Genomic DNA, 26,801 nt, shown 5'->3' with positions numbered 1-26,801 from the left:
GAAGCCATTTACCCTATTGTTTGGCTTTTTTTCGATGAAATACCCAATAGACTATAAACTGACAATAATTTGTCTAAAAATACTGGTAAAACAGAGCTGGAACACTTGTGTTTAGTGGTGGTTAAGGTCCAGAGCAAAATTCATGTCAATGTCACGCGCAACTTATTGTCGAAACAACCACTGTTTCCAATCTCGGTTGCAGATGTAGCCCAGAGGTGATGCCATAACTTTTCTTCTCAATTTGTGAAAACGACTCCAAGTAACAGCAGAAAATACATTGGCTGGGATTAGGCCTACTCAAGCGAATGAATTCTAAGAGTAGATTTGGTCGAGGAGTCTCATACTTTGACACATAACCGAAGCTGGCTGATTTCAAAACTGCAAGATGCGTCGTTGCGATGAACCCAATATAATGAGTGACTCTGAAATCTTTCAAGACATCACTTAACCATGCAGCTGCCGTGATAGAGCAGGACTATTCCACACAGTTCTTACGACAATTTTCGCCAATGATTAAATGACGACGATGTAAGTTGATATATAGCCGAGTAATTTGGACCGATCATTCATTAAGATTGAAATTTTTCTTTGCGATTCATGTGAATTAGTGTAACTAGATTTGTTGCTTTTGATAATGGGCATCTCCCTCTGAAAAAATGACAGAATTGAGGATTTCTGTATTCACATTTGTGAGATGTTGGAAGATTCATAGTATTGCTTGTGGCCATTGAGCAACGTAGACTGCCTAGAAGTGTGCAGCCTACACTGCAGGTGCAGGACTATTAGTTCCTGACATTTCTGCACCATACATCACTGTCACAGGACACACCGAGTAATATGAATTTTCGTACAACGGCGCGTTTTCAGAAAAATCGACGAGGATTGATGACTTATCGATTTTCATGACGTGAATATCAGTAATTTGGCCGAAAAGATTGGAATCCTCTGCTCTACAATCTTCAAAGATATCTCTTGTTCAGTTACCGTAATGTAGGGTCTATTCCACGCAGTTTTTTAAAGCAACTTTGCCAAAAAAAGTGATTGAAACTTGTCCCATGATTACTTTCTACTTATCAAAATCCAATTTGAGAAGAGTAAGCAGTTTTCCTGAACGACTGTTCAGTTAGAAGTGGAGTAGTTTTAAAATATTGCCACTTTGATAAGTAGTGAAAATAGTTGAAATGGGTTTGTGTAATTAGTAAAAAAGTTGAATTTCTTTGTTTCTGAGCTCGTCTGCTTGTAGGATGTGTCAGGACATATTTACTAAAAAAGTAAATTACAGTCTTTAATTCGAAATAATTCTTTTTTCAGGAGTAAGACTGTCGCCTGCTGGCATCGTCGCTATCGTTGTTATCTTCATGGTCATACTCTATCAAGTGACTTCAAGGATGTCCGCTGAACCGGAGAAAGTCAGTTTACGAGCGCTCCTGATTGGTGGCATCGGTGTTGCCGAACGAGGGGGAGATCAAGTCAGTAACTGTAGACTCGCACGAATTCGTGTATTTCAAAGTACTGTTTATGCATACCCAGTATTGAAATAAACCCAAATATTTTAGGCTGACACTCGTCAGGGGTAATCGTCAGCAACTAGTAGAGAATTGGAAAGAACTTTGTATATCAACAATCGTATCACAAAATATGATGTCACATCAGCATTGTAACCAGCTCACGTGTCAATCCCACACATATAGTTTTAACTCGAGTCAAGTTGAGTTATTTTCAATTCGCCACCGAGTCCAAGTCAGCGAGCAGAGGGTCGAGTCCGAGTCCAAGTCATTATGTTGACTGCTCAGTTTCCAGCTAAAGTCTGTTGAATCCACTTTTTATAACTCTGTTCGGTGATATCGAATGGCTGGCATGTACACAATACTAATTTTGCTCACCTTTAGCAGCTTCTGGTCACATTTTCAAGTACCAGTACCAAAAGACGCTATCCCTACCGTGTGGTTCCTTTACTATTGTTCGAAATCACAATGAAATGTCGGTCTTGGCCATCTGAGTCTCGAGCCATATGACTTGGTACGAGTCATGTGCAATGACTCGAGTCCAAGTCGAGTCAATACACAAATTGAGTCGAGTCATTTCCGTATTTTGAGAAAATGGATTCGAGCCAAGTCAAGTCATCACAAAATCTTGACTCGAGTCATTACCACCCTGTGTCACATGCATGAAATTTTGAATATTGGGGGCGAAGAGAGCGCCTATTTTTAGATGGTACGGGGCGTATTTTGATAAAAGTCGACACCAAGGCATCCAAATGGAAATGTAAACCGTCTCCCCAAAGCCGTGAAAACTGACGTCTCGATAATTTTTCGCACAGATAGCATTATCTAACAAATGTTTGCTGATGGCAGAAGTAAAGTATTATTATTAAAGTGTTGCTAGCAAAACCAAAATGACTATTATTTAAATATTAATGAATTAATATTTCGGGTAAACCATTTTGAGACTTGAGCAATTTTTCGTGAGTTTTTCTCAACGTCCTGAAGTTGAACAGAAAATTGCCCATGCTTGTTTTGGTAATTTCAGATGTAATCACCAACACCATATCAGTTCTTTATTTGTGATGTATAGGTTTTTTTGCTTTGGTTTCCGAACGTTATGATGGCACCGAATAAACATCCTCTCTCTCATTCCCCCAAATAGAAACCCGATCGACAGTGACGATCATTCTGGCTGGTCATTGCGACCAACATGCCATCTTACCTGAACTCGTGAATCTCTGTTAACTTTCGTGTATTACTTTGTTGAGATAACTGTGATCTTGGTAGCTGTTCTCGCCTTGTTTAACGTTCGCTTGACATTTGATATGAAACACAAGCTTTTGGAGCTCCTTTGTCAGGTGTATAAGCAAAAGTAGTCGTCTGATAAAGAATTTGTGATACCAAAATTTGTGTTCCGAATAATACAAAGTGGACGTTAAACTAGGTGTGTGTTATGTTCGTGCATTTACGTTCGGTGTCGTAGAACTCTTTCTTTCTATAGGATTAGTAATTTCAGCCAATCATTATTTCCTCGTGTGTCATGCTTGTATTTATACCCTGTGTTCTGTTGTCTTGTGGTCTTTCATTTAACTGCACTCTGGATCGTGTCGCTGCCTAAAGTTGTACTGCTGATAATATACTGATTTCTTATTGCAACCTCGTCGCATTGAGTTATTGTTCAAACAAGATCAAGAACATAACAATTGGTGTCAGAAGTCGGATTCAAAGTTATTTCTGCAAAGAATATATATATCATGGAATCGGGTATTTTGAAAATTCTTGAGAAGCAGCAAGAGCTTATGGCGCAACAGCAAGCGAAGCAGCAAGAGATGATGGTGCAACAACAAGCAAAGCATGACGAAGCAATGGCAAAAGTCATGACAGAAATGGCGCAATTAACGCAGAGGTTGAATCCCGGTGCGTCAACATCTGAAGCTACCGCTCCCAAGTTTGATTCGTTCGTCAAATCAAAGGAGAAATGGGACCAATATCTGCAACGATTCAACCATCACCTAGCAATTTACGGCATTTCCAACATGGAGAAAAAAAGAGCGTGTCTACTCTCATGGGTCGGACCTGAAACGTACTCGCTCCTACGTAATTTGTTTGGGGCTGCTGATGTCAGTGCGCAAACCTTCGACGCGTTGACTGAGAAGTTGTCTACACACTTCAAGGACTCAATTCATGTGCAAGCAGCCAAGTACGAATTTCACAACTGTAAAATGCAACCGGGACAATCGTACGCCGATTGGATCGCTACTCTACGCGGAATCTCCAAAAATTTCAACTTCATATGCTCAAGACATGGCTGTGATCAGAGCTACGTTGATGAGCTAATGCGCGATCTCATCATTAAAGAAACGCCGCACGCGGATGTGAGACGGCATTGTCTAACACAAACCAATCCATCCCTTGACGACGTTCTCAAAGTAGCCGCAACACACGTGAGAACGCTGGAAACCGATAGGGTTATCCAGGGCCAGAGTAGCGGTAAAGACACTTCCGTCGTCAACAAAATGACGGGAAGTTATCAGAAGGGGAGAAAACCTTCCAAATCCATCCAAGGCAACTTCCCGGAAAGACTGAAATCCTGCAGCCGCTGTTTCATCGATCACCAGAGAAAAGACTGTCAGTATCGACATGCAGTGTGTCAGAAATGTGGTCGTAAAGGTCATATCAAACCTGTGTGCATGTCCAAGCCTAGTATCATGCAACAGGTCACATCCGTCAATTTCTGCTCAGTGCCACTCCTCTCCTTCGATATCGATCAACTATATCGACGCGTAGGAAACCAGCTCTGGATCAACTCCAGCATCAACGGCATTCCGTTGCCTACACAGTGGGACACTGGTGCACCCTCCGCCATGGTGGGATTGACTGGGTACAAAACTTTGGGCTCTCCGAAACTCTCAGCATACCATTGCTCTTTCGTAGCGTACGGCGACAAGCCACTGAAAGTGAAAGGTATTTGCACTGTAACCGTGCAGGTGGGTTCTGAAGTTCGAGTTGGCTTAAAATTGGTGGTTCTCGACGAACACCGTGGGCAAAACATTTTTGGTCTTGAATGGAGCGATGCTTTCTCCATGACCGCTAAGGGAACGTCTGCTTTGGATGCAATTTCCTCGCAGATGGTCAAATCGCAATCATGTAATACAATTGACATTTCTGATTCGAACGACAAATTGGTATCTTTTCAGTCCAAATTTCCCTCCGTTTTCTCTAATGTATTAGGACGATGCACCAAGACAAAGGTGACAATTCACTTGAAACCTAATGCCAAGGCCGTATTTAACAAGCCACGCCCTTTGCCTTTCGCAAGGCAAATCGCTGTTCAAACCGAATTGGATAGATTAGTCAAGCAATGTATTCTCGAACCAGTCAATTACAGTGACTGGGCAGCACCAATTGTTGCCGTCACTAAATCAAATGGATCAGTACGCATTTGTGGTGACTTCAAAGCATTGAATCAACAAATTCAGATAGATCAACATCCCCTGCCCTCCTTAGATGAAATTCTTCACAAGTTACAGGGTGGTTGTATTTTCACGAAAATTGATCTTGCCGATGCTTATTTTCAGCTAGAATTAGATGATGATGCGAAGAATTTGTGTGTCATCAACACGCAATTCGGTCTATTCCGTTATCGACGCATGTGTTTCGGAGTCGCATCTAATCCCGCAAATTTTCAACGCTGTATTGATGCCATGATCGCCGGCTTACCCGGTGTTGCTAGTTTTATCGATGACATAATCGTTGATGAACGCGATCATTTTCGCAACTTATCGCTACTCTTTGAGCGCCTCACCGAATACGGTTTCACCGTCAACTTCGCTAAATGTGAATTTTTCAAAAGTAGTATCGAGTACCTTGGTCATATAATCGACAAGGACGGCAAACGCCCGTCTAACAAATCCGTTGAAGCAATCAAACAGTTGCCTAAACCTCAGGATGTTCGCCAGCTACAGGCATTCCTGGGCAAAGTCAATTATTATCGCGCGTTTATTCCTAATTTCACGAATAAAGCCGCTGCCTTGTACCGTCTTCTTCAAAAAGACGCGAAATTCATTTGGAATGCGGACTGTGACGCAGCTTTTCGCATTCTCAAAAACGACGTAATCGACGCTACGCAGTTAGCTCATTATGATGTAAACAAGCAGCTCATTTTGTCAACGGATGCTTCTCAATTCGGAATCGGCGCTGTCCTCTCAATCGAGCACAATGGCGAAGAGAGACCGATCGCGCACGCATCGAAAACGCTTTCCGATTCGCAAAAATCCTACTCTCAAATCGAGAAGGAAGCTCTGTCAATCATTTACGGAGTCACTAAATGTCGTCAATTCTTGTATGGTAGAAAATTTACACTCGTAACGGACCACAAACCGCTTTTAGCTATTTTCTCGCCGGACAAGAAAATTCCCGTGATTACAGCGCAACGCTTACAGCGATGGGCACTAAAGCTCATGGCTTACCAATACGATATTCGCTATAAACCGACTAATCAGCACGGAAACGCCGACGGTTAATCTCGCCTACCAAAGGGTCCAGACCCTGAGTTTGACGAACTGGAAATTCGTGAAAACGCGGAGATCGTTCACGCTATTAATATGGCATTCGATGGCTTACCGTTAACTCGCAATGAAATTCGCGACGCGACGCTGAAGTACAAAACCATAAAACTAGTAAAATTATCTGTCACTCTTGGTAATTGGAATCCAAAGACGCACGTTGATGATTTTTCTTGGTTTTCGTCTCGCAAACATTCGCTTTCTCTGCACGAAGACATAGTCAAGCTCAATATTGATGGTTTTCAGCGCGTAGTAATTCCGCAGTCACTTCGCTCGCGAGTCTTATCATTGTTGCACGAAGGACATTGGGGTATCGCGAAAATGAAGCAGATGGCTCGACGTTACATCGCATGGCCTTCCATTAATCGCGACATTGAAAATCTCGTTAAGAGTTGCGACGCTTGCCGTAAGGTAATGAAAGCGCCTGATCGTCAGTATCGCGAATGGCCAAAAACTTCTGAAAGCTTTGAACGGATTCACTTGGACGTCGCAGGTCTAATAAACAATAAAATGTTTCTTGTCATCGTCGATGCGCATTCGAAATATCCTTTCGTTAAAGTAATGAATGTCGGGTCTACCACAACCTTGTGTGTGGTCAACGCTTTGAGGGAAGTCTTCTCTATCGAAGGCTTGCCCATAACAATTGTTACGGATGGCGGGCCGCAATTCACATCGAATGAACTCGATACGTTTTGCTCTAATTTGGCAATCAGCCATATCGTATCACCGTCTTTTCACCCTGCCTCGAACGGGGAAGTGGAGCGTTTCGTCCAGACTTTAAAAGCTGGACTAATAAAAAATTGCGATGGGGGAAAAGATCTCAACTTTGCGCTCCAAACACTTCTCGCTACGTACCGATGTGCACCGCACCCGGGCATAGACTGGAAAACGCCTGCCGAGATTTTACATGGTCGGCAGCCGCGCAATTTGATAAGTTTGTGCTCGCCCTTCGACAAATCGAAACCCGTTACGCCTAGACAATCAGTCACTCATTTTGAGATTGGTTCCTCGGTTTACGCTCGCAGTTACCGAAGCGGACCAAAGTGGGTTGCTGGCGTGGTGACGGAAATACTGGGGCGTGTTGTGTACATCATAAAAACAGATCTTGGGTATTGGAGGAGGCACAAAAACCAACTCCAACAACGCTTGATTTCCACTGGTCATGATACAGCCACACAGGAAGTTGCTCAGCCTCAACAGTCCCAAGCTGAGCAACCATTGGTCAGGAATAGGGCACAACGTCCTGCAGCTAGTCCTGCTCGATCGTCGGGCAGACGTTATCCTCTTAGAAATAGGAAACCCACCGATTTCTATAGACCGTAAATGTGGGCAACCCTCTAACTTACAAGGGAGGACTGTTATGTTCGTGCATTTACGTTCGGTGTCGTAGAACTCTTTCTTTCCATAGGATTAGTAATTTCTGCCAATCATTATTTCCTCGTGTGTCATGCTTGTATTTATACCCTGTGTTCTGTTGTCTCGTCGTCTTTCATTTAACTGCACTCTGGATCGTGTCGCTGCCTAAAGTTATACTGCTGATAATATACTAATTTCTTATTGCAACCTCGTCGCATTGAGTTATTGTTCAAACAAGATCAAGAACATAACGGTGTGGCCTATTTTGTCTCGATTATTGCCTTCTTGTGGCCCGCGGACTCTGCCAAATTTGAAAAGGGGCCGCGAGTCACTTTGTGTTGACGACCCCTGGTCTAAATCGTAAGCATTCGAGTAGGGATTGAAAACGGGCAAAGCCAACTTGATTGCTCCTGAAAAGTAGGAGTACTCTGCTAACATCCTCTCAACAACTCTTGATCTTTGTTGTCTGTTCACTTTAGAATACACACGAAGGTAGCCTACATGTGAAGTGGAGTTTGTTATAGGGTTAATATTTGAAGAAAAGTTATTAGTTTGGCATTGACAAATTTCTGATTTTCATCCAGGTACGCCAAATCCGTCTTTCGTCAGACCTTTCGGAGCAAAGTAAAGGCAAAACTAAAGAAGGAGCGAATGATCCACTCACCAAAGGAGATCTACTTTCGCACCAAGCGATGTCACGGTCGTTTCGCAGTGAATTTTCCAATGTGCACGTGAGATTGACAATAGGTTAACTTGAATCGATATGCAAAAAGGGGGACCAGCGTCTCTATATTGGTTTGATGGTCATTACTAGGGTGACATAAAAAACTGAAGATTTTGACCTGGAAAACTTTAACATTTTTTGACTGTAAAAATCTTAATTTTGCCCAAATTTAGCATTGTAGGCTACTACTTATCTTCATTTCTGGTTCAAACTATCTGTCGTTACAAAGTAGTTTGGCTGAAAAAAACTTTTTTGCCTCGAAAACTGACAAATTTGTACACAAAAATAACTTCATTTTTAACGAAATCTGGCCCTATGAAGAATTAAAAATCATTGTAGTACAACGAAAGATACTTTCCTACGTTCTCGGGTAGAAAGTGTCTGTCCTTACTTAGTAGCTTGCCAAGAATGGAGAAAGAACGTTCAACAGCAGCAGTTGTTCGCTGACAACATTGACATTGCCAATTCCATGACACGTCGTGATGCTTCATTCTGACAATGGTGCCTACATCACAATTTTTCATCATGCGCTTCTTGATATAAGAACCATGCAATGCCCACGCAGTCTTGCTTCGGTTGGGATATTGCGGTACGTTGAGCATAACACAATGTCAATCTATTTGTTTCATTTGAATGCTTATGATTCACACTGAGCAGACAATGAGCCGTTTAGGCGTCTACATCGGTAGGCCTATAAACTAGGCTGCAAACGGTAAAATGTCAAATGATATGTTCCCCGACATTGCAAAATCTGCGATAAAAAAGGAATACATGTTGCAAAAAAGTTTTAACTTTGTAAAAAACTTCGACATTTTTTGATCTAAGGCTACAATTTTGACCCAATTTTGACTTTTTTTTTAAATGTCAAGAAGAAATCGCCCTAGTCATTGCTAGACCCAGGCACAGTGTTTCGAGTTCTCGAATCTGAATCCAGTGTTGATTCTAACAAATCGTGTCGAGTAGTAAGCGATAATCTTTTCGGATACTTAAATTACAAACTAGGAGTTCATTTTTAAATGAAAATGATGGTTTCGATACCATTCTCCATTTTGGAATCATCGAAATCTCTACAACACGGCCTGATTCATATCACATGGTGGTTGACAAGCGGCGTTTCACTGCTGATTAGAATTGTCTAATCTCAGTCGTGTGATAATTCTAACGTTTCGTGTAGTGAAAGATGTCTTTTCGAGAACTGAAATGACACGCTCCTTGTCGTTAGCAGTAAGGAGTAAATGTATCAACGAGAAATGCGCCACTGGAAAACCAAACAGTCTTATGTCCATTTTTGGAAATTTTTACTTTGACCTTATGATTTGGACATAAACCAGTTTCATTTTCAATTTACCGTGGAAATTCAAGTTGATACGTCCAGTTCGCTAGAAATTTATGCTACTCAGGAACTTGGAACCCGGTTAAGACGAATGATCCATGTCCAAATAGTGATAGAAGAACACAAATCAAAAATACGAAAAATGGACATAAGACAGTTTGGTTTTCCAGCGACATTATAGTTTTGAAGCTGTTTACTATTGAGGAAGGCCGCAAACCTCATTGGCTGTTATCGCAGCCTATGAAACCCACGGTACAAAGGTATTTACGTTAGATGGTTATTGACATATTTCAGGAGTTTGCTTTTCCCATACAATTGTCACGAAGTGCGAGGAAATAGGTATGATCTTACTTACTTACCACTTCTAGAATTCACCCATCGTCTCCCTCTCCCCTAGTTACCATATAGTGAGGAGTATGAGTACTGTATAGTTTCGTATTATATGTAAAGACTAGGGCTGTTCAAAAAAGAACTTTTCCTTCAGATTTCACTGGCTACTTGATAGAATTGTTAGCTTGCTTAAAAAAAAAACGCTGCACAGCAACTTTGGCTCATTTCCAAACAGTAGAAGCGAGATTCGTGCAGTCGAAAGTTTTGAATGTATCATTAAAAAACAAAAAAATAAAATTTCAAAAGTTTTCTGCCAAACCCATAAAATTGTTAATCTGTCAGTAGAAATGATGCGCACCTAATTTCGCTCAATTCCAACCACTAGAAGCTAAGTATTGCAGTAGAAAAATTTGGATTTGAATAAAATAGTATTTACGGTGACGGTGACTAACTCTTTGATTATTTATTCTAAAATCATGGAATTATAAATTTTTCTACTGCAGTAACTTCGCTTCTATTGGTTGGAATTGAGAAAAATTTGGTATGCATCATGTCTACTGGCAGCCTAACAATTTTATCAAGTGGCCAGTGAAATCTGAAGGAAAAGTTTTGGTTTTTAACAGTCCTAATAAACACAGACTCACTTCTGTTTGTATTGATTTCAGTTGATATCCGAAGAAAAAGACACTAAAGCCTTCAGTATGGATCTGAAGCCGTTGGAAACGGAAAACGAAGGGGTTTCCAATGAATTGGGCAGCGACAAAGATTTACTGGTCGATGTTGAAGATGTAACGGTGTGGATCGATCCGCTGGACGCGACGCAAGAATACACGGGTGGGCGGTCTGTAATCTCTAGGCCAGATTAAAGCATTGTACTGCCCTCGAAAGGTAGCTTGGAATTACGGATATAAAATCCCTGCTTGAATGTTAATGCGTGGACTGAAACCGTACGTTGTATTGTATAAACCAATGGTTCCCAACCTTTTTGGACTCATCGCCCCCTTATCGATCTCGACACAAATTTTCACCCCCTCCATATTTAAGGATCCAAAAAGGAGGACATCTAATCGGGAAATTTATCTACTTAACTCGGATCGTTGGTGAATTGACTAAAAAATACATTTTTTCGAGGTGGTAGGTGCTCGGAAAACTTGTTTCCGCGCTTACTTTTAGTTAGGCTGACATTTTATCGCGTCATATGGCGAATAAGTCGCTTCGCGTGTTTTTTTCAATCATTTTATTTAATATATCTCACTGGTTGTTCTAACATTTCCCCCCCCTTTGGTATTTACACCACCTTGTTTCTCAAAATCGCCCACTGGGGGGCGATATCGCCCACTTTGGCGACCACTGGTATAAACTAAACTGGAATGGCTTTTACTTTGAGCCTGTTTACGTTGTACACGGTGTGAGTGATCCAGATTGAGAATGAAACCAACAGCAAAGTATGCAGTGGCAATTGAATGTAATGTAATTAGTTATCTAACAATAGACACAAAGCAGACTTGTACAATTTGCTAGATTTTCAAAACGCAGAACTAGAACTACTCACTTTTCAAAACTCGCAACTAGAACTAGTGCTGGAACTAACAATCTTTAAAATACGCCACTAGCTTACTTGAACACAACAAACTAGATTCAATTCAAAAAGTCCTCAGTAAATTTATTTTATCAGATGGGTTTTGGTTTCTACTCGAAATGGGGTGAGGTGTGTGTTTTAACCCTGACAACCCAGGCCCTGGTTACACTACTATCCATAGGCGCCGAACGCTAACTTTTCTTAGGTATGCGAGTTCGATGACGTCACAAAGGAATGACGTCATGATATAACGGAATTGATAATTAGGGTTAATATAGCATCAATTCAAGAGGGTTAAGTGCATGCATAAAGGCCGATTATGCAATATCTTCGTGTTAACAAACTTGCGCGTATGATAAGCTTGTCAACGAGTCTGGAAGCGTTGTCAATTAGCGAGACCCTGATCGCTAGCGAACAATTAAATATGCCGATTACCAACGCGTATTATGTAACGTCGGCGCCGATTTGCGCAAGGCAAAATGTCCGAGTTGTTATGGAATCTGTTCTATAATGGCACCGACTTCAGGTTGTTCAAACCTTTCCCGTCTTTTACAACTCAAGCCTTGACAGTTGACACACATCTTCTGGTGGTTATTAGGGTGGAGTGAAAAATGGAAAATTTTGAATTTTAAAACGGACACTTGATATGTGGTGCCAAATTGAGAAAAAATAATCTCTATAATAATTTTGGGCTCGTGCACCCTCTAGTGGTCGTGCAATTGCACCGAACGAGCCAAAAATAGCTAATTTCGCTATATATTGATGACCGCTTCCTCTAGAAAGCTGATTTTGGGCTCAAAAGATGCGGAAGCAACAAGTTTCTATCTCACTTCCACAGAACTTTGTCTTAAAAATGAACAGAAAAAAAGTTACGAGCAAATTACTGATTCTTAGACCATTTTTCGGTAAAATTAGGCACTGAAGCAGGGTACGAGGCCAAAAGCGTGTAGTGATCGATCTTATGACTGACAACTCCATATTGGAAACACATAAATTGTTAATTCATATTGAAAACACAAAACCATCAATTCCATATTGAAAAAGATATATTTCGAAGATGATTTCACTAGTATTAGTCTGCACAAACTTTGAAATCTTGTTTTGTATTAAAAGATTTCATCTGTTTTTGAGACTTCAGTTTTTCTCTGATTAAGTCATCTCTACGTTTAAATCCGGACACATGGGCAGATGCTTTGGTCACCACTTTAACGTCTCTTTCCACTGCCTGGTTGTGCCAAGGATGTTTGAGGAGATGACCTTAGATTTTCCATCTCGAGATATGGTGAGTTTTTGATTGCTGGTGGCTGTTCCATATCTTTTAGATTCAAGTTGACAATTTAGTGGTATGATTTGGCCTTGATGTTTATAATTGGGATTTTAAACAATCTGATCCTAGTGTCAACGTTGTTTTTAGGTTTCGTTTCACTAACATATCCTCCTTCAAAGTCATTAATTGGAATCTGGTATTCTGTTTGATCTGCTCATAGTTGTAATCTTGCAAGTCTTCCGAGGCCTTCATCATCATCACCGAGCATTCCCAAAAGACATTATCCGGATGTGCAAAATATGCTTTTCCTTGTAGCAGAGATAGTGCAAGGTTGCGAATTCGTGTATCAGAAAGCTTTGTAATATGGGAAACTATGTTGCAGAAGTTTTTAGCACCAACAATGGAATTGTGCCTTTTTATTTCAAACCATGACGGAAAATAAAACTCCATGCAGAATTAAGCAAGAGAGTTCAGATTGCTTGATGGATGACTCTGTCGCACATGTATATATGCTATGTATAGAACCTCAAAAAATCAGGAAATCTGAACTATCTTACTCAATTCTGCATTGAGGTTTATTTTCCGTCATGGTTTGAAATAAAAAGGCACAATTATGGATGACTCAGTCCCACATAGAACATGCCGAATTTTGAGTTTCTATGTGCGTCATCCATCAAGCAATCTGAGCTATCTTGCTCAATTTTGCATTGAGGTTTATTTTTTGTCATGGTTTGCAATAAAAAGGCACAATTCCATTGTTGATGATGCTAAAAACTTCTGCAACAGTTTCCCATGTTACAAAAGCTTTCTAATACACAATTCGTAACCTTGCACTATCTTTGCTACAACAAAAGGCATGTTTTGCACATCTGGGAATGCTCGGTGATGATGATGAAGGCCTCAGAAGACTTGCAAGTCTATAACTATGAGCAGATCAAACAGAATATCAGATTCCAATCGGCGACTTAGAAGGAGGATGTGTTAATGAACCGAAACCTAAAAATAGCGTTGACACTAGAATCAGATTGTTCAAAATCCCAATTATAAGCATCAAGGCCAACACCAAATTGTCAACTTGCATCTAAAAGATGCGGAACATCCACCAGCAATCAAAAGCTTTTCATATCTTGAGCTGAAAAATCTAAGGTCATCACCATTAAGGATCAATCATCCTTGGCACAACCAGGCAGTGGAAAGAGACGTTAAAGCGGTGACCGAAGCATATGCCCATTGCTCATGTGTCGGGATTTGAATGTAGTGATGCCCTCATCACACAAAGACTGAAATCTTGAAAGCAGATGAAATCCTTTATTACGAAACAAGATTTTAAAGTTTGTGCATACTAATACTCTGGTAGTGAATCCATCTTCGAAATATATCTTTTTTCAATATAGAATTGATGTTTTTGTGTTTTCAATATGGATTTGCAATTTATGTGCTTTTAATATAGAGTTGTCAGTCATAAGTTCAATCACTACAAGCTTTTGGCATCATAGCCACTGCTTCAGTGCCTAATTTTACCTAAAAACAGCCTAAAAATCAATAATTTGCTTGTAACTTTTTTTCTGTTCATTTTTAAGACAAAAGTTCTGTGGAAGTGAGATAGAAACTTGTTGCTTCCGCATCTTTTAAGCCCAAAACCAGCATTCTAGCATAAGCGGTAATCAATATATAGCGAAATTAGCTATTTTTGGCTCGTTCGGTGCAATTGCACGACCACTAGAGGGTGCACGAGCCAAAAATTATTATAGAAATTATTTTTTTTAAATTTGGCACCACATATCAAGTGTCCGTTTTGAAATTCAAAATTTTCCATTTTTCACTCCACCCTAGCTGGTTATGTTTAGGTATTTTCAGAATTCACTTACGCATGCACGGCGCACTCACAATCGCACATGTCTGCGGAGATTCGATGTCTTTCAGTTCAGCGATGTCGCTCTTTAATTACAATCGCTAAACAGCAAACACCTGACGGCATTGTCACCAAGCCATCGAGAGATTGGAGCCAACGCATGCTCGGCTCTAGACACGATAGTTGGCCAGGCCATGGCCACATGCCAGCGATGGTATCTTTCGTACCAGGCCTGTTGCAGATGCGATTGTGTAGGCAAGCGATAATATCGTGTGCGCCAATGCAGATGCGATAGTGCAGGCAGCGATGGTACAGTTCGCACCGGGCCTACTGCTGATGTGATTGTTCATAATGCTCAAGCGAGTGAAACTAGGCTGGTTGGAGACGCGATAAATCAGGCAAGCGTCCCAAGCGATGATTGCCGAGCGCTCGGCAATCAATGGCATAATTTCGTGGTCATCTCAGCGGGAGATTGCGTCGCGTTACATGCGCACAGACAAATCTCGCTAATGGCAACGGGCTTGTCGCTTATTGGCCGCGCGCAACGGGTTACCTCGCTCACATAAGCGGCAGCAGGTAATGTCGTAAACGGAAATACATAGCGATTCGTTCTAAATAACACAATCGGGGATTATGCCGATTTATGCCAAACCGAATTTTAGGTATGCCGCATACCCAAAAAAATGTCTAGGTATGCCTGGCATACGTTGCATACCCAAGTTCGGCGCCTATGCTACTATCAGACACGTCTGTGATCTAGAAATGGCTGCAAGAGCATCACCTAACAGAACGCCAGTATCATGCTTCACTCCAAACGACGACATGTGTTTCCTTGTAGCTTCAGAAATGAATATTTTTTTGAAAATACGCAGCTACAACTACCTACTTTTAGAAATCCGCAACTAGAACTGGAACTACTGTCATGTCGATCTATTAGTTTTATTTGAGCGTTTATGATTCACAATGAGCAGACAATTGGCCGTTTACAACGGTGTGCCTATAAAGTAGGCTACAAGCTGTAAAATATCAAATGATAAGTTCACCGACAGTGCCAAATCAACGATACAAACGAAATGCAGACGTCAAAAAAATTCTGACTTTGTGAACAATTTTAACAAATTTTGACCGAACGCAACAAATTTGACAAAATTTTGACATGTAAAAAAATCGCTCTACTGATTAGTAGCACTGGTATCCATGACTACCTTGCTTGGCGCTCATGCATTACTGCGATAGCATGAAGGGGCGGTGCAAGACTTGGAAAGCCCTACAAGGCTATATCTGGACCTTCCTTGTCCAGCTGCATACGCACATAATGCACTCATGGTATGCATATGCACAAATCGTGTGTATGTATATTGCGAGTCGGTGTATATGCCACAAAAACATCGAGGACAAAAATAAGCTATGTTTTTTCCTCGTACCTAGAGCCCCAACGCAGTTTGTTGTCATTATTATATTACCAATTTCATGGTCAGTGATTTTAATTACTTTTTGTAAATGAACTTTTTCATCACCTTATCTTAGCATGCCCACTAAGCTGTAAGCAACCTGTGTGAACAATGCCCATTCACTGCTTCATTTAGAAATAAAATTTTGCGCGGAACATGACATCCTCATGAAATGCGTTAAATATATTGATAAATGTGTATTAAAGATCTAATTACTACAGTGATTTATGGTCATGTCGGTGTGACAAAATTGGTCACCGTAGATACTATTATTTCAACAATGACCAAAATTTCAAATTGACTGAGCTTGGCTTCTACTGGTTGGAATTGAGTCAAATTTGGTGTGCAACGCTGTTTTAGGTCACCTGACGATTTGACAAGAAAGCCGATGAAATTTAAAAAAAAAAAGTTTTTTCTGAACACTCCCACTGCACGCTGCATTCCTTGAGAGTAATCCAACTGGATGTTATATTCCAAATAATCTCCATTCCGTTATTGTCTTGTACAGAAAATTTGACGGAGTACGTCACGACAATGCTGTGCGTCGCAGTCAAAGGAAAGCCTGTCATCGGAATTATTCATAAACCGTTCACTCGGCAAACTTGTAAGTAACTCTACAATCCTTATGTTATGAAGATATATCTCGAGGGTGGCATGGGTTCTGTTTTCATGAAGGCTACCATCCAAGGCGCAGAGAAACCATTCAGTGCCGCCAGTGGTACTTGTGAATGTAACCCGCTACATCCCTGGGATATATTTTTATGATGATCGATTTGTTTGACTTGTTGTATTTCCTACCATGCGCTATGGTGGGCGTCTGGTATAGCCTATACAGCGATATTAGGCATATTCGACTCAGTTCCAACTGGGATGTTACTGGTACTGAACCCTTCCTGCACATTACAGTGTGCTTGCCAATTTTTAACTCAGATGCCGTCAAGCACTTACTCTTGCTTGGTATTGTAATAGTCTGGTCTGGTGGTTCCCAATCGGCGAGAATCCTGCAATAGAGGGGAATTCAGTAATTTGTAGTGGGATTTGGCTATAGGATTTTAGAGCTGTAGGGCAGTGACTCTCAAACTGTGGTATATTGGAGCATATCAAATGGTAAATTCAAAACCTATAAATCTGTGAATTGAAAAAGATCATTGTTGATGTATAATGTTCTTTCCAATTCTCTACTAGTTGCTGACGATTTCCCCTGACGAGCATGAGCCGAAATATTTGTGTTTATAAAATAATATTATGAATACACTGTTCAAATTGTATATTGAATTCTGTACCTCCGAGAACCTCCCGAAATCAATATCTCTAACTATAATGCTCTGTGAAGTTGCGGCCTACTTGAAACCAGGTTGTACAAGTGAATCGGGGAAGCTTCACGCCCCCCAGTCACTGAGACTCTTCATTGCAGTAATGACCTAATGGCACAAGCAATCTAGTAGGTTATGTTGAGTGGCTCACGGCTCAGTTGCGGTTCGTGTTCGAAACTAATCAGACTGTCTGCGCTGGTCCCTATTGTGCAGCAATAATTGTGGGAAAGCTAGTAGATATCCATAGTCCCTAAAATATCGTATTTTGTAACAGCTGCAAAAATATTTTTAAGCAGATTTACAAAATCCAAGAAGAAGTGCGTATCGCTCCATCCAAATTTGTTACTTATGATCAAGCCTTGTCACAAAAACGTCAAATTTACCGCAATGTTGCCACAGCCGAAAGTGGTGATCATATTTTCTTTTGATTTAATTACGGTGTTTGAATAATATATTCATATTGAAATGAACCCGAGTATTTTCGGCCGACACTCATCAAGGATAATATAACTTCTATGTGTAGACAACATAAAAGGGTTGGGGACCACCAGGGTTGTAATGCCTAGAGTCACAATTTTCTGATATGACTCGACACTTAGACCGGTAAGACCGACATTTCATTGTAGGCCTACTTTCAAATGATAGTAAAGTAACCACACTAATTGGATTCGGTCTGATGGTGCTGGTACTTGAAAATGCGACCAAACACTGCTAAAGGTGACGAAAATTAGTATATTATAAATGCGAACCATTCGATATCACCAAACAGAATTAGAAAAACTGGGTTTAACAAGACTTTAACTGGAAACCGAGCAGTCAACACAATGACTTGGACTCGAGTCATAATACCATGACTCGGACTCGACTCGGTGATGAATTGAAAATGACTCGACTTGACTCGAGTCAAAACTATAAAAGTAAGATTGACTTGTGACTCGGGGCCTTGTGACTTGGTTACAACCCTTGGGACCACGGCAGTAGACCATGTTTCGCTATACAGCTGATAATCTATATGCTCGCTTTTGCATTTCCGTTTGTCCCCGTAGCCGATAGCGAATTGTCCAACAAAGTCACAGACTGTCGTTTTTGTGCTAGTTTGGGGCTGGGTCGATTACGGCTCCAACGTAGAAGAGAAACATGTCGGAAATGAAGGCGAAATTCGAATCATTGTATCCCGGTCGCATGCGGGCGAGGTAAAAGGAACGGCTCAGAAAGCTTTCGGCAAAGGAGTGACCGTGGTGCCTGCAGGGGGAGCCGGTGAGTTTATATTTAGGCCTATTATTATATTCATCTCTTTCTTGTGTCAATTTTTTGGGCAAAATCGAGTTCCTGAGCGATTCAATTCTGAATCGAGTATTTTCGAGCTTCACCCATTATGACCTGACTTGGAAAGTTGGATAATTCTAGTTTGGAACAGATGAAAATGTTCCAGTTGTCCAACTCTGAGTATGATGTCGTAACAGCCTTCATGATGGATAAAGTTGGAACATGTTACTTTGAGAGGGTCTTCTTGGTGTAGGCCAGGCCTATAGAGTGGAATAAACATTTTGATAATAAATTCGTTATGTAGATGTATCAAAACCCAAAGCATCGTTTAAATGTATGTTATTTTTATGCGACCTCAAAGAAAATAATGCCACAATGTGTTGCATAATTCTAATACGTCGCATTACAGGTAATTTTAGCACTTTGACCGTATCAAAATTATCGTTTTCGTTGATAGTACGGCTGTTATTAGAAAGTCGGTATATATATATATATATATATATTTCTGTACCGGTACCCAAAATCATCTTCTCTTCACTACTCGAGTGGACTTGTCACAATTAGTACTGGATTCAGATTCGAATACACAAATCATGGCACCTAGACCTAGTTTTAATGCTATCCTTCCAATAACGGAGGTAAAGTTTGAAAAGTGTTTGAAGAACGATGCGCGATTGTGTACGCCCGCAACGCAAACATTCAACTCTGACGAATGTATGTTTAAATGTATCTATGTTAGGGCAGGGGACAATGATCCCAATACCAGTACTCGAATCCGAATCGAGTAATCATTCTATTGACTCGTGTCGAGCAGTGAGGGATTATTTTTAGAGTAATGAAATGAAACAGCCCTTTCCACTAACAGGTAATTTATCATCGAGAATTATTGTTTTGATACTTTTTTCCTATCTCATAAGCCTTGGTCGTATCGCGCCATCCAAACATTGGCACACTTGCATCCACGTTAGTAACAATGTCATTTCTAGAATGGCGGTGAACCCTCATATTTGTCGCAAAGCACAATGACACCGTAGTTCAGGGTTGTGATGACTCGAGCCGAGTCATTTTCTCAAAATACGGAAATGACTCGACTAGACTTGAGTCAATATGTGTATTGACTCGACTTGGACTCGAGTCGTTGCGCATGACTCGAACCAAGTCATATGACTCGAGACTCAGACTGCTAAAACCGACATTTCATTGTAATTTCGAAGAATAGTTAAGTAATCACACTATTGGGATTTCGTCTATTGGTACTGGTACTTGGAAATGCGACCAGAAACTGCGAAAAGTGAGGAAAATTAGTAGAGGCCTGCTATAAATGCGAACCAATCGATATCTTCAAACCGAGTTGTATAAAGTGGGTTTAACAGGGCTTTAACTGGAAACTGAGCAGTCAACACAATGACTTGGACTCAAACTCGAGACATAATACCACGACTCGGACTCGACCCTCTGCTCTATGACTTGGACTCGGATTTGAGTCGGTGGTGAATTTAAAATGACTCGAATCGTGTCAAAACTATAAAAGTGAGATTCACTTGTGACTTGGTTGCAAGTTCCCTGACGTAGGTATGATCGCAAAAGCACCGAATATCTTTAATGCGGTGTGGAACTGGCAATATTTGATCGCATAAAAGGTACAATTCCAACCAGTGGAAGTAAAGTTATCATAGTAGAAAATTTTAAATATAAAGTATTTTTCAAATTTTACTGCCTACCCCATGAAATTGATAGGTTTTCTGACAAAAACGATGCACAACATATTTGGCTCAATTGCTACCATTAGAACCAAAGTTTTTGAGTACAAAACTTACGATGTGGAAAAAATTGTATTTAGCCTACACCAAGTCCAAAGTAGACAAAGACTGTAAGATTACCTCTCGACGCCAAAAGATAGCTACTAAATTACGAAACAATTCAAAATTAGACGGTTCACTTGTCGAATTAATGGTCAAGCGTCTAAATTCTTGATTTTTGAAATCGATATATCCTATAATTGTAATCTATTTGACAGGCAAAAAATTTGACACGGGCCAGTCCATGGCAGAGTTAGACAAGTAGATGCTTTTAGTTGACTAATAAAGCGAATTACAGTGAAACTCTAGTAATCTGATTCTAATCTTATCTGGGAAATGCTTTCTATGGTCTGATTTCACTCTAATCTAATTTCTACTTATCCTGAAAATCCTACTGACGTAGGCTATCATATTGTGCGAAACGAGCTAAGCGTGGTGTACGCTGTGCAGACAGTTGCCATTCTCATGCTTACACAAATGGGCTATGATTTTACATGATCTGACAATGATTTTTATTGTAATACTTTCTATTTCGAAATTTGATTCAAATTCCAAGTTTTTGATACTTCGGCACTTTGAATTCTGATCGAATTTGAAAAAACTGGAAAGTTACTGGTTTAACAACTCTAATCCATGGACAGACTGTTGAGAATCACTGCAGTAATCACTCCATGTCTAGACCACATATGATTCTTTATTAAAGGCCTCAACTGAGCCATCTCGGAATGGGCTACCCCCTTCACCATGAAATTATGACCGCTGCTAATTGTCGCTATGTTGTAAACAAAATATCACAATTGAAATAAGTGCTAGAAATAGTACTCCAACACACCAAGCACCGTACCTCAAATTCGAGATGGCCCTTTTCAGATCTAACGCCTGTCGAAGGAAAACTAGGACGGTTCTATATGGTGGTGAAGTTTGAAGGATTATGTGCAGCTCATTTCGGAGAAATTTAGTTTTATTATTTCAAAATCCTTCTTTTTTTTTTGTAAGTTTGCTGTGAAGTTCTGTAACTCTGCGCACAGTATGCCAGTCTAGGCCAAACGTAAATTAGCAAAATATAGAAGATATGGAGGAGACTTTTAAAAAACCCACGAGTTAGTCAATTACGACAAAAATGTCATACAAATTTTGGGTTTATGATGAAGCGAAATAACAAAATTTTACGATGGAGAAAAACACTATTGCTCATTTTCGCAGTAAAAGAAAATGCCGACTGTATTTCCAGCATAATTGATTTTTTACCCGTTTCTTTTTATGGGTGAGATAAGTTCATGACGGAAGAACAGAGGCACCATGTTACTATTTTCGAACAAAAAAAAGAATTGAAAACTTTGATACCTTTCAAATTTTATAGGTGCTAGTCCCGTTAATTGTCGATTCATTCGGAATACTGTCTTCAGGTTTCAAGAGCCTGGCGTTATTCGACGGGAAGGCGTCCGTGTACCTTCACACGACCCGGATCAAGAAGTGGGACATATGCGCGGGTGACGCGATACTGCGCGCCAACGGCGGCAAAATGACGACATTAAACGGCGCCGATATCGACTATTCTCGGCACAGCAATGTCAAAAACGATGCCGGATTGGTAGCCGCGTTACATAAACACGAAATGTATTTGAGTAAACTCGGGTACGACTGAATTTACGTTGACGCCGACAGCCTTAGGCAATATGTTACATCGGGATGGTGCATCGAATTACTGGTGACTCCGTACAATAATGGAAGCTCATATCATTTTGAAGATAGTTACTACTGTACATTTGCACGTAGTGATCATAATCTCGCGCTTGTGGGTTCAGTACTAGGTACTAGTATTCACTTTTTGCTCAAAGAATGTCTTTCTATTTATTGGCGCTTAGATCATAATTCTTTTCCGACTGTTTCAATTTCGAATTTCCGATTCTTTTGGAATGAGTCGAGTTTTATAGCGAATAAAGTACATTTCAATACGATTCATGTCGAGTGTGTCTTAGCAGATGTTGTCGAAGCATTCATCGTTGGTTGGCGTTGCCATATTTATAGATGCAAGAACAAGACACTTTTTTTTCAAGCTTCAACGACAGATCGAAAAACGTGGAATTTGTACATATAGTTGTATTTTCTTAGATTTCAGTCAGCCTAGTCCAGGGGTTCTCAGCCCTTTCTTGGCCGTGGCCCATTTTCCGACTTAAAAATGTGCTGTGGCCCACCTGACATCTTGGAGTCATAATCCTGTTTAATTCGTGGTCACGGACAGCGCCGAATGCCTATTTCTCTAATATGTGGGCATTTTTCGCTAACTGATGACATTTAAATCTCGACCTCCCGGAATAAGAAATCGCGTGAACCGCGAAAAGAAATTCAAGTCGAACAAATATCCTCCAACAAACGACCAACGAAATAATCTTGGGCCCCTTCGAGCTCCCCCAATTGGGGATCTGGGTGCGGCAGTTACGGCCCTGGTAGATCATAAGCTAAAACTTCCAAGTATATTATTTTCGTCCGCTGCTCCATTCCCGTCGCGAAACACAATGATCAGATCTCCGCACTGTGTGATTGGGACTTTAGTGATACTATTGTGGGGAATATTATATTCATTCTGGGCCAGCATCGAACAATTCATTGGTGAATGGGGTACTACAGAGAAATGGAGAAAGATTTTTCAATATGCATGATGTAGGCTACTTTGCGTGTCTTGTACCAAAACAACTGAAGTTGCGATGCCAGAATATTCAATCCAATGATACAATCAATTCCTGTGACTCTTTCAGTAAGTACAGGGATTTCCAGGCCGGACATTTTAAACCGACTTCAAAGATTAATGCGCTCCGATAAATCCTCGATCCATTAAGATTCGTTGTTGCTGTGGTGCAGTATACCTCCGCCAGAAGTTGCTAATAATTTGCAATTATGGCTATGTTTAGCTTGCAATAATACGGCCTGCCGAAGCACAGTAAATCAGCACATCATTTGCACTTCATTGCGAGTTCATTGCTAACCCCTTTCAACGGAATACGACATATGACCCTATACCGGAATACTTGGTTACTTCAGCATTATCTTCCAGTTTTTATACACTTGAAATTATTTTAGTTGCTGTTAGCCGTAGGTTGTCATAGCCAGTAGAAAAAGCCACCGTTTCTTCCTAACGTTTTCGATTTGTACATGCTGACTTCATGCGTGCCACTACGGCTAATCAGAGTCGGATGAAAAGCTTTTTGTAGCCTACGTATAATTGGATAATACGAATATATTTTTAGCGAATAACATAAGAAATATAACTAAAGTTACCTTAACTCTGAAATTTTCTAAATGGCTCTGTGGCCCACCTCAAAATGCTCTGTGGCCCACCAGTGGGCCATGGCCCACCCTTTGAGAACCCCTGGCCTAGTCGCTACAGTTCCAGAAAAAACGGTTTCCAGATGTTGTTCGTGTCGGGTTGACCGTTGTTAGTCTTCGCTGTGTAACCGCTTCAAACTCGAAGCAAATAACGAGATTTTATTTCAAAAAGACGTATGGTATCCATATCAATGGCACTAGAACAGAAGTAATTCGATGAATTTATATTCCATTTCAAGTACATGTCGCGGTTTCCAAAGCAGGTCAGGACTACTTCCGAGTGGAAGCCCAAAAGTATGGAAATTCTCGTATAAAGCGGTTTCAAGAAGTATGTCTCTGAATCTCATACTTGGCTTATTCTGGAATTGCAAGATGTACCTTTCGCGACCAACTCTAAATGACCATTGGCACTACAGCAGAGGTTCTGAACCGGTGTTGCATGGAAACCGCGTCGAGGCGCACACTTCTATCATACATTTGATTTATGATGGTACGTTAGTCTTGGTCAACAAGCGTTGCTGGTCATTATAGGCCCCACTAGTCGAATTATGATTACTGCGGTGGTAGCCTACGTCGTGTGCAGTGTCGTTGGGTGGGGAGGTTAGGGGTCGAAATCGAAACCCCGTCCTTCAGACATGCCAATTCCATCTCCAGTAATATAGGGTAACATATTGAAGGTGTAGTTAGATGTCACCGTGGTAAATTTTGGTTTTTATGGCTCAGCGAATATTTTGGGTTCCGCGACGGCTTGCAGATTAGCGCGCGTGTTCCGCGGCTTAGTGAAGGTTATAAGAACCGGCGGTTCACTAAAGTGCCATTTTCGCAAATATATCCGATTATCATGGTACCGGGACCGTATATCGGGTCGTCAAGTTGTGACATGGCGCTTCCTCCAAAAAAGTGATAGGAGAGGTGGAAGTAGCCTGATAGCATAACGACTTGAGTATAGGCTAAGTATCGTACAACTCACCCAAGCCTACTCGGGTGTTGGGATAACGTAGAAGTAGGCTACTTGGTTTTTGACAACCTCTGATTTTTCACTGGGACGCTCAAGTGAGTTCCATGAAAACTTGGAATTGAGTAGAGATAGGGCGAAACCCTGAAAGGCTCCGGTTCCTGTGATCACGATATGACATCACTTCAGTTATTGTTGTTGTTGTTTGTAGTATTCATGGTGTTTATCTACAAGGCTACTACGGTCATGGTAAATACACTAGGCCTATCTTCTTCATTTGTATTCCGTAGCTGCCAACTTGTAGCACGGCCCTTTTCTACGCATTACAAGACACCGCTCACATCAGTGCTGGTTCTCAACCTTTTTCATGCAGCGCCGCTTTTCGACAATTACATAGGTCTGGCGCCCCCACGCATATTTGAAGGACGTACGATAGTAAAAACAAGGGGCAAGATTTCGAAGTCCGGTCAGTCTTTTCGGTCCATCATTTCAATACGCTTCATGTCTCGTGTGGTTTAGCAGAAATGGTCAAAGCAGTAATCGTTGGTCAAGGCTACCATATTTTCAGATCCACAACAGAGCACAGTTTTTTCACGTTTCAACAAGAGATATCAAAACTAGGAATTTATACAGATAATCGTGATTTTGTTATTTCAGTCAACCTAGTCGCAGCAGTTCCAGAAAAAAAAGTTTTCATGAGTAGTTTATGAAACATCACCATCACCAAAACATTAGCCATCCCCCACATCTCGATAAACAACTTTGACGAAAAATTTGTAGAGTTTATGTCTGCTATCAAATCACTGCTGGAACAATTTGCACCTCTACAGTGCCTTTCATCGAGAAGTCAAAGAAAATTGAAGCGAAATCCGTGGATGACCACAAAGCTGATTCAACTTATCCGTAAACGTAACCGGTGGCATAACCGAATAGACACCAAGAACTGCCCAGAACATGAACGAGAAAGATTTCGACGTTTCAGGAATCGCACCGTGCATCTCATTTCCAAGGCCAAAGCAAAGTACAATGAGAGATTTTTCAACAGACACAAAAAGGACACTCGAAAAACATGGTCAGGACTTAACTCTCTCCTACATCGGAAAAAAGGCCATAAGTCTGTTTCGGAATTCGGATACCGGAAACAAACTTTCAGACCCGGCGGCCATCGCGAATCACTTCAATGAATATTTTTGTAACGTAGGCCCTAATATTGACCGATAGTCGGTAGTCCCTGTACACAAAGCTGGGGATAGAACTAATGTCACCAACTACCGTCCGATATCCGTTCTCCCATGCATCGGGGTTGTATTCGAAAAGTTGCTCATCTCCCGCCTGTCCTCATTCCTCGCCAAAATGTATATCATTTCCCCTCAACAATTTGGCTTCCGAAACAAACACCAAACCGCACATGCCCTCCTAACAGTGGCCGAGCAGTATTATGATATCTCAGAGAAGCGAAATGTGGGATGTAGCATTTTTCTCGATCTAAAAAAAGTGTTTGACTGCGTAGATCATAAAATTCTCATCTCGAAATTGGCGCGTTACGGACTTCGGGGCCCACAACTTGAGCTCATGAAAAGTTACCTCACTGGACGCCAACAAATGGTTGCGATCTCAAACACCTTGTCCTCTCCTCACCTGGTGACCTGTGGTGTGCCCCAAGGCTCAGTACTTGGACCGGTCCTCTTCACCTTATATGTCAACGTCATTTTTGAAACCTCCTCATTGAACACCACACTGTTCGCTGATGATACTCACCTCCTCTCTTCCGCATCTTCGACGGCAGAGCTCGATGCCCTGACTGGGGACCAAATGCCTAAAGTCCATGGGTGGACGGCCCAGAACAACCTTTGCATAAACGCCTCGAAATCCCAATTGCTGACAGCAAATTCAAAAAATAGCCTAACCGTTAATATCGCTGGTCAGCCCGTTTCCAACACAGATAATACCAAATATCTAGGGGTTTTACTGGACTCGAACATGTCCTGGAAGAGTCATATTCAGTCCCTAGAAACTAAATTATCTCCGAAGTGCGGCCTGTTCTGCAACCTTGGGCGCTTCATGCCGGCATGGGTTCTTCTGATACTCTTTAAATCCTTAATCCAATCGAAGTTACATTATGGCATCCTCTGTTGGGGGGCTGCCAGTAAAACTGCACTCAAGCCACTGCAGAAACTACAGCATAAAGTACTCCGAATCATAG

The 26,801-nt window shown here is 41.1% G+C and overlaps 1 protein-coding gene across 1 annotated transcript in view; it reads left to right on the top strand.

Annotated features, from left to right (window-relative positions):
* LOC145448434 (Golgi-resident adenosine 3',5'-bisphosphate 3'-phosphatase-like) overlaps positions 1-22,279 on the top strand; it is a 253,019-nt gene extending 230,740 nt beyond the window's left edge. The window contains exons 3-8 of the mRNA XM_080326822.1: positions 1,312-1,469; positions 7,990-8,136; positions 10,458-10,626; positions 16,450-16,545; positions 18,350-18,511; positions 21,726-22,279. Of these exons, the coding sequence (XP_080182948.1) occupies positions 1,312-1,469; positions 7,990-8,136; positions 10,458-10,626; positions 16,450-16,545; positions 18,350-18,511; positions 21,726-21,964 (971 nt within the window). The 3' untranslated portion in view covers positions 21,965-22,279. The remainder of the gene's footprint in view (positions 1-1,311; positions 1,470-7,989; positions 8,137-10,457; positions 10,627-16,449; positions 16,546-18,349; positions 18,512-21,725) is intronic.
* The last annotated feature ends 4,522 nt before the right edge of the window (positions 22,280-26,801 follow it).

Source organism: Botryllus schlosseri, chromosome 10, assembly GCF_051294905.1.
Source record: "Botryllus schlosseri isolate E-star chromosome 10, Bs_hap1, whole genome shotgun sequence".
NCBI lineage: Eukaryota > Metazoa > Chordata > Ascidiacea > Stolidobranchia > Styelidae > Botryllus > Botryllus schlosseri.
This window is presented reverse-complemented; position numbering and strand designations above follow the sequence as displayed.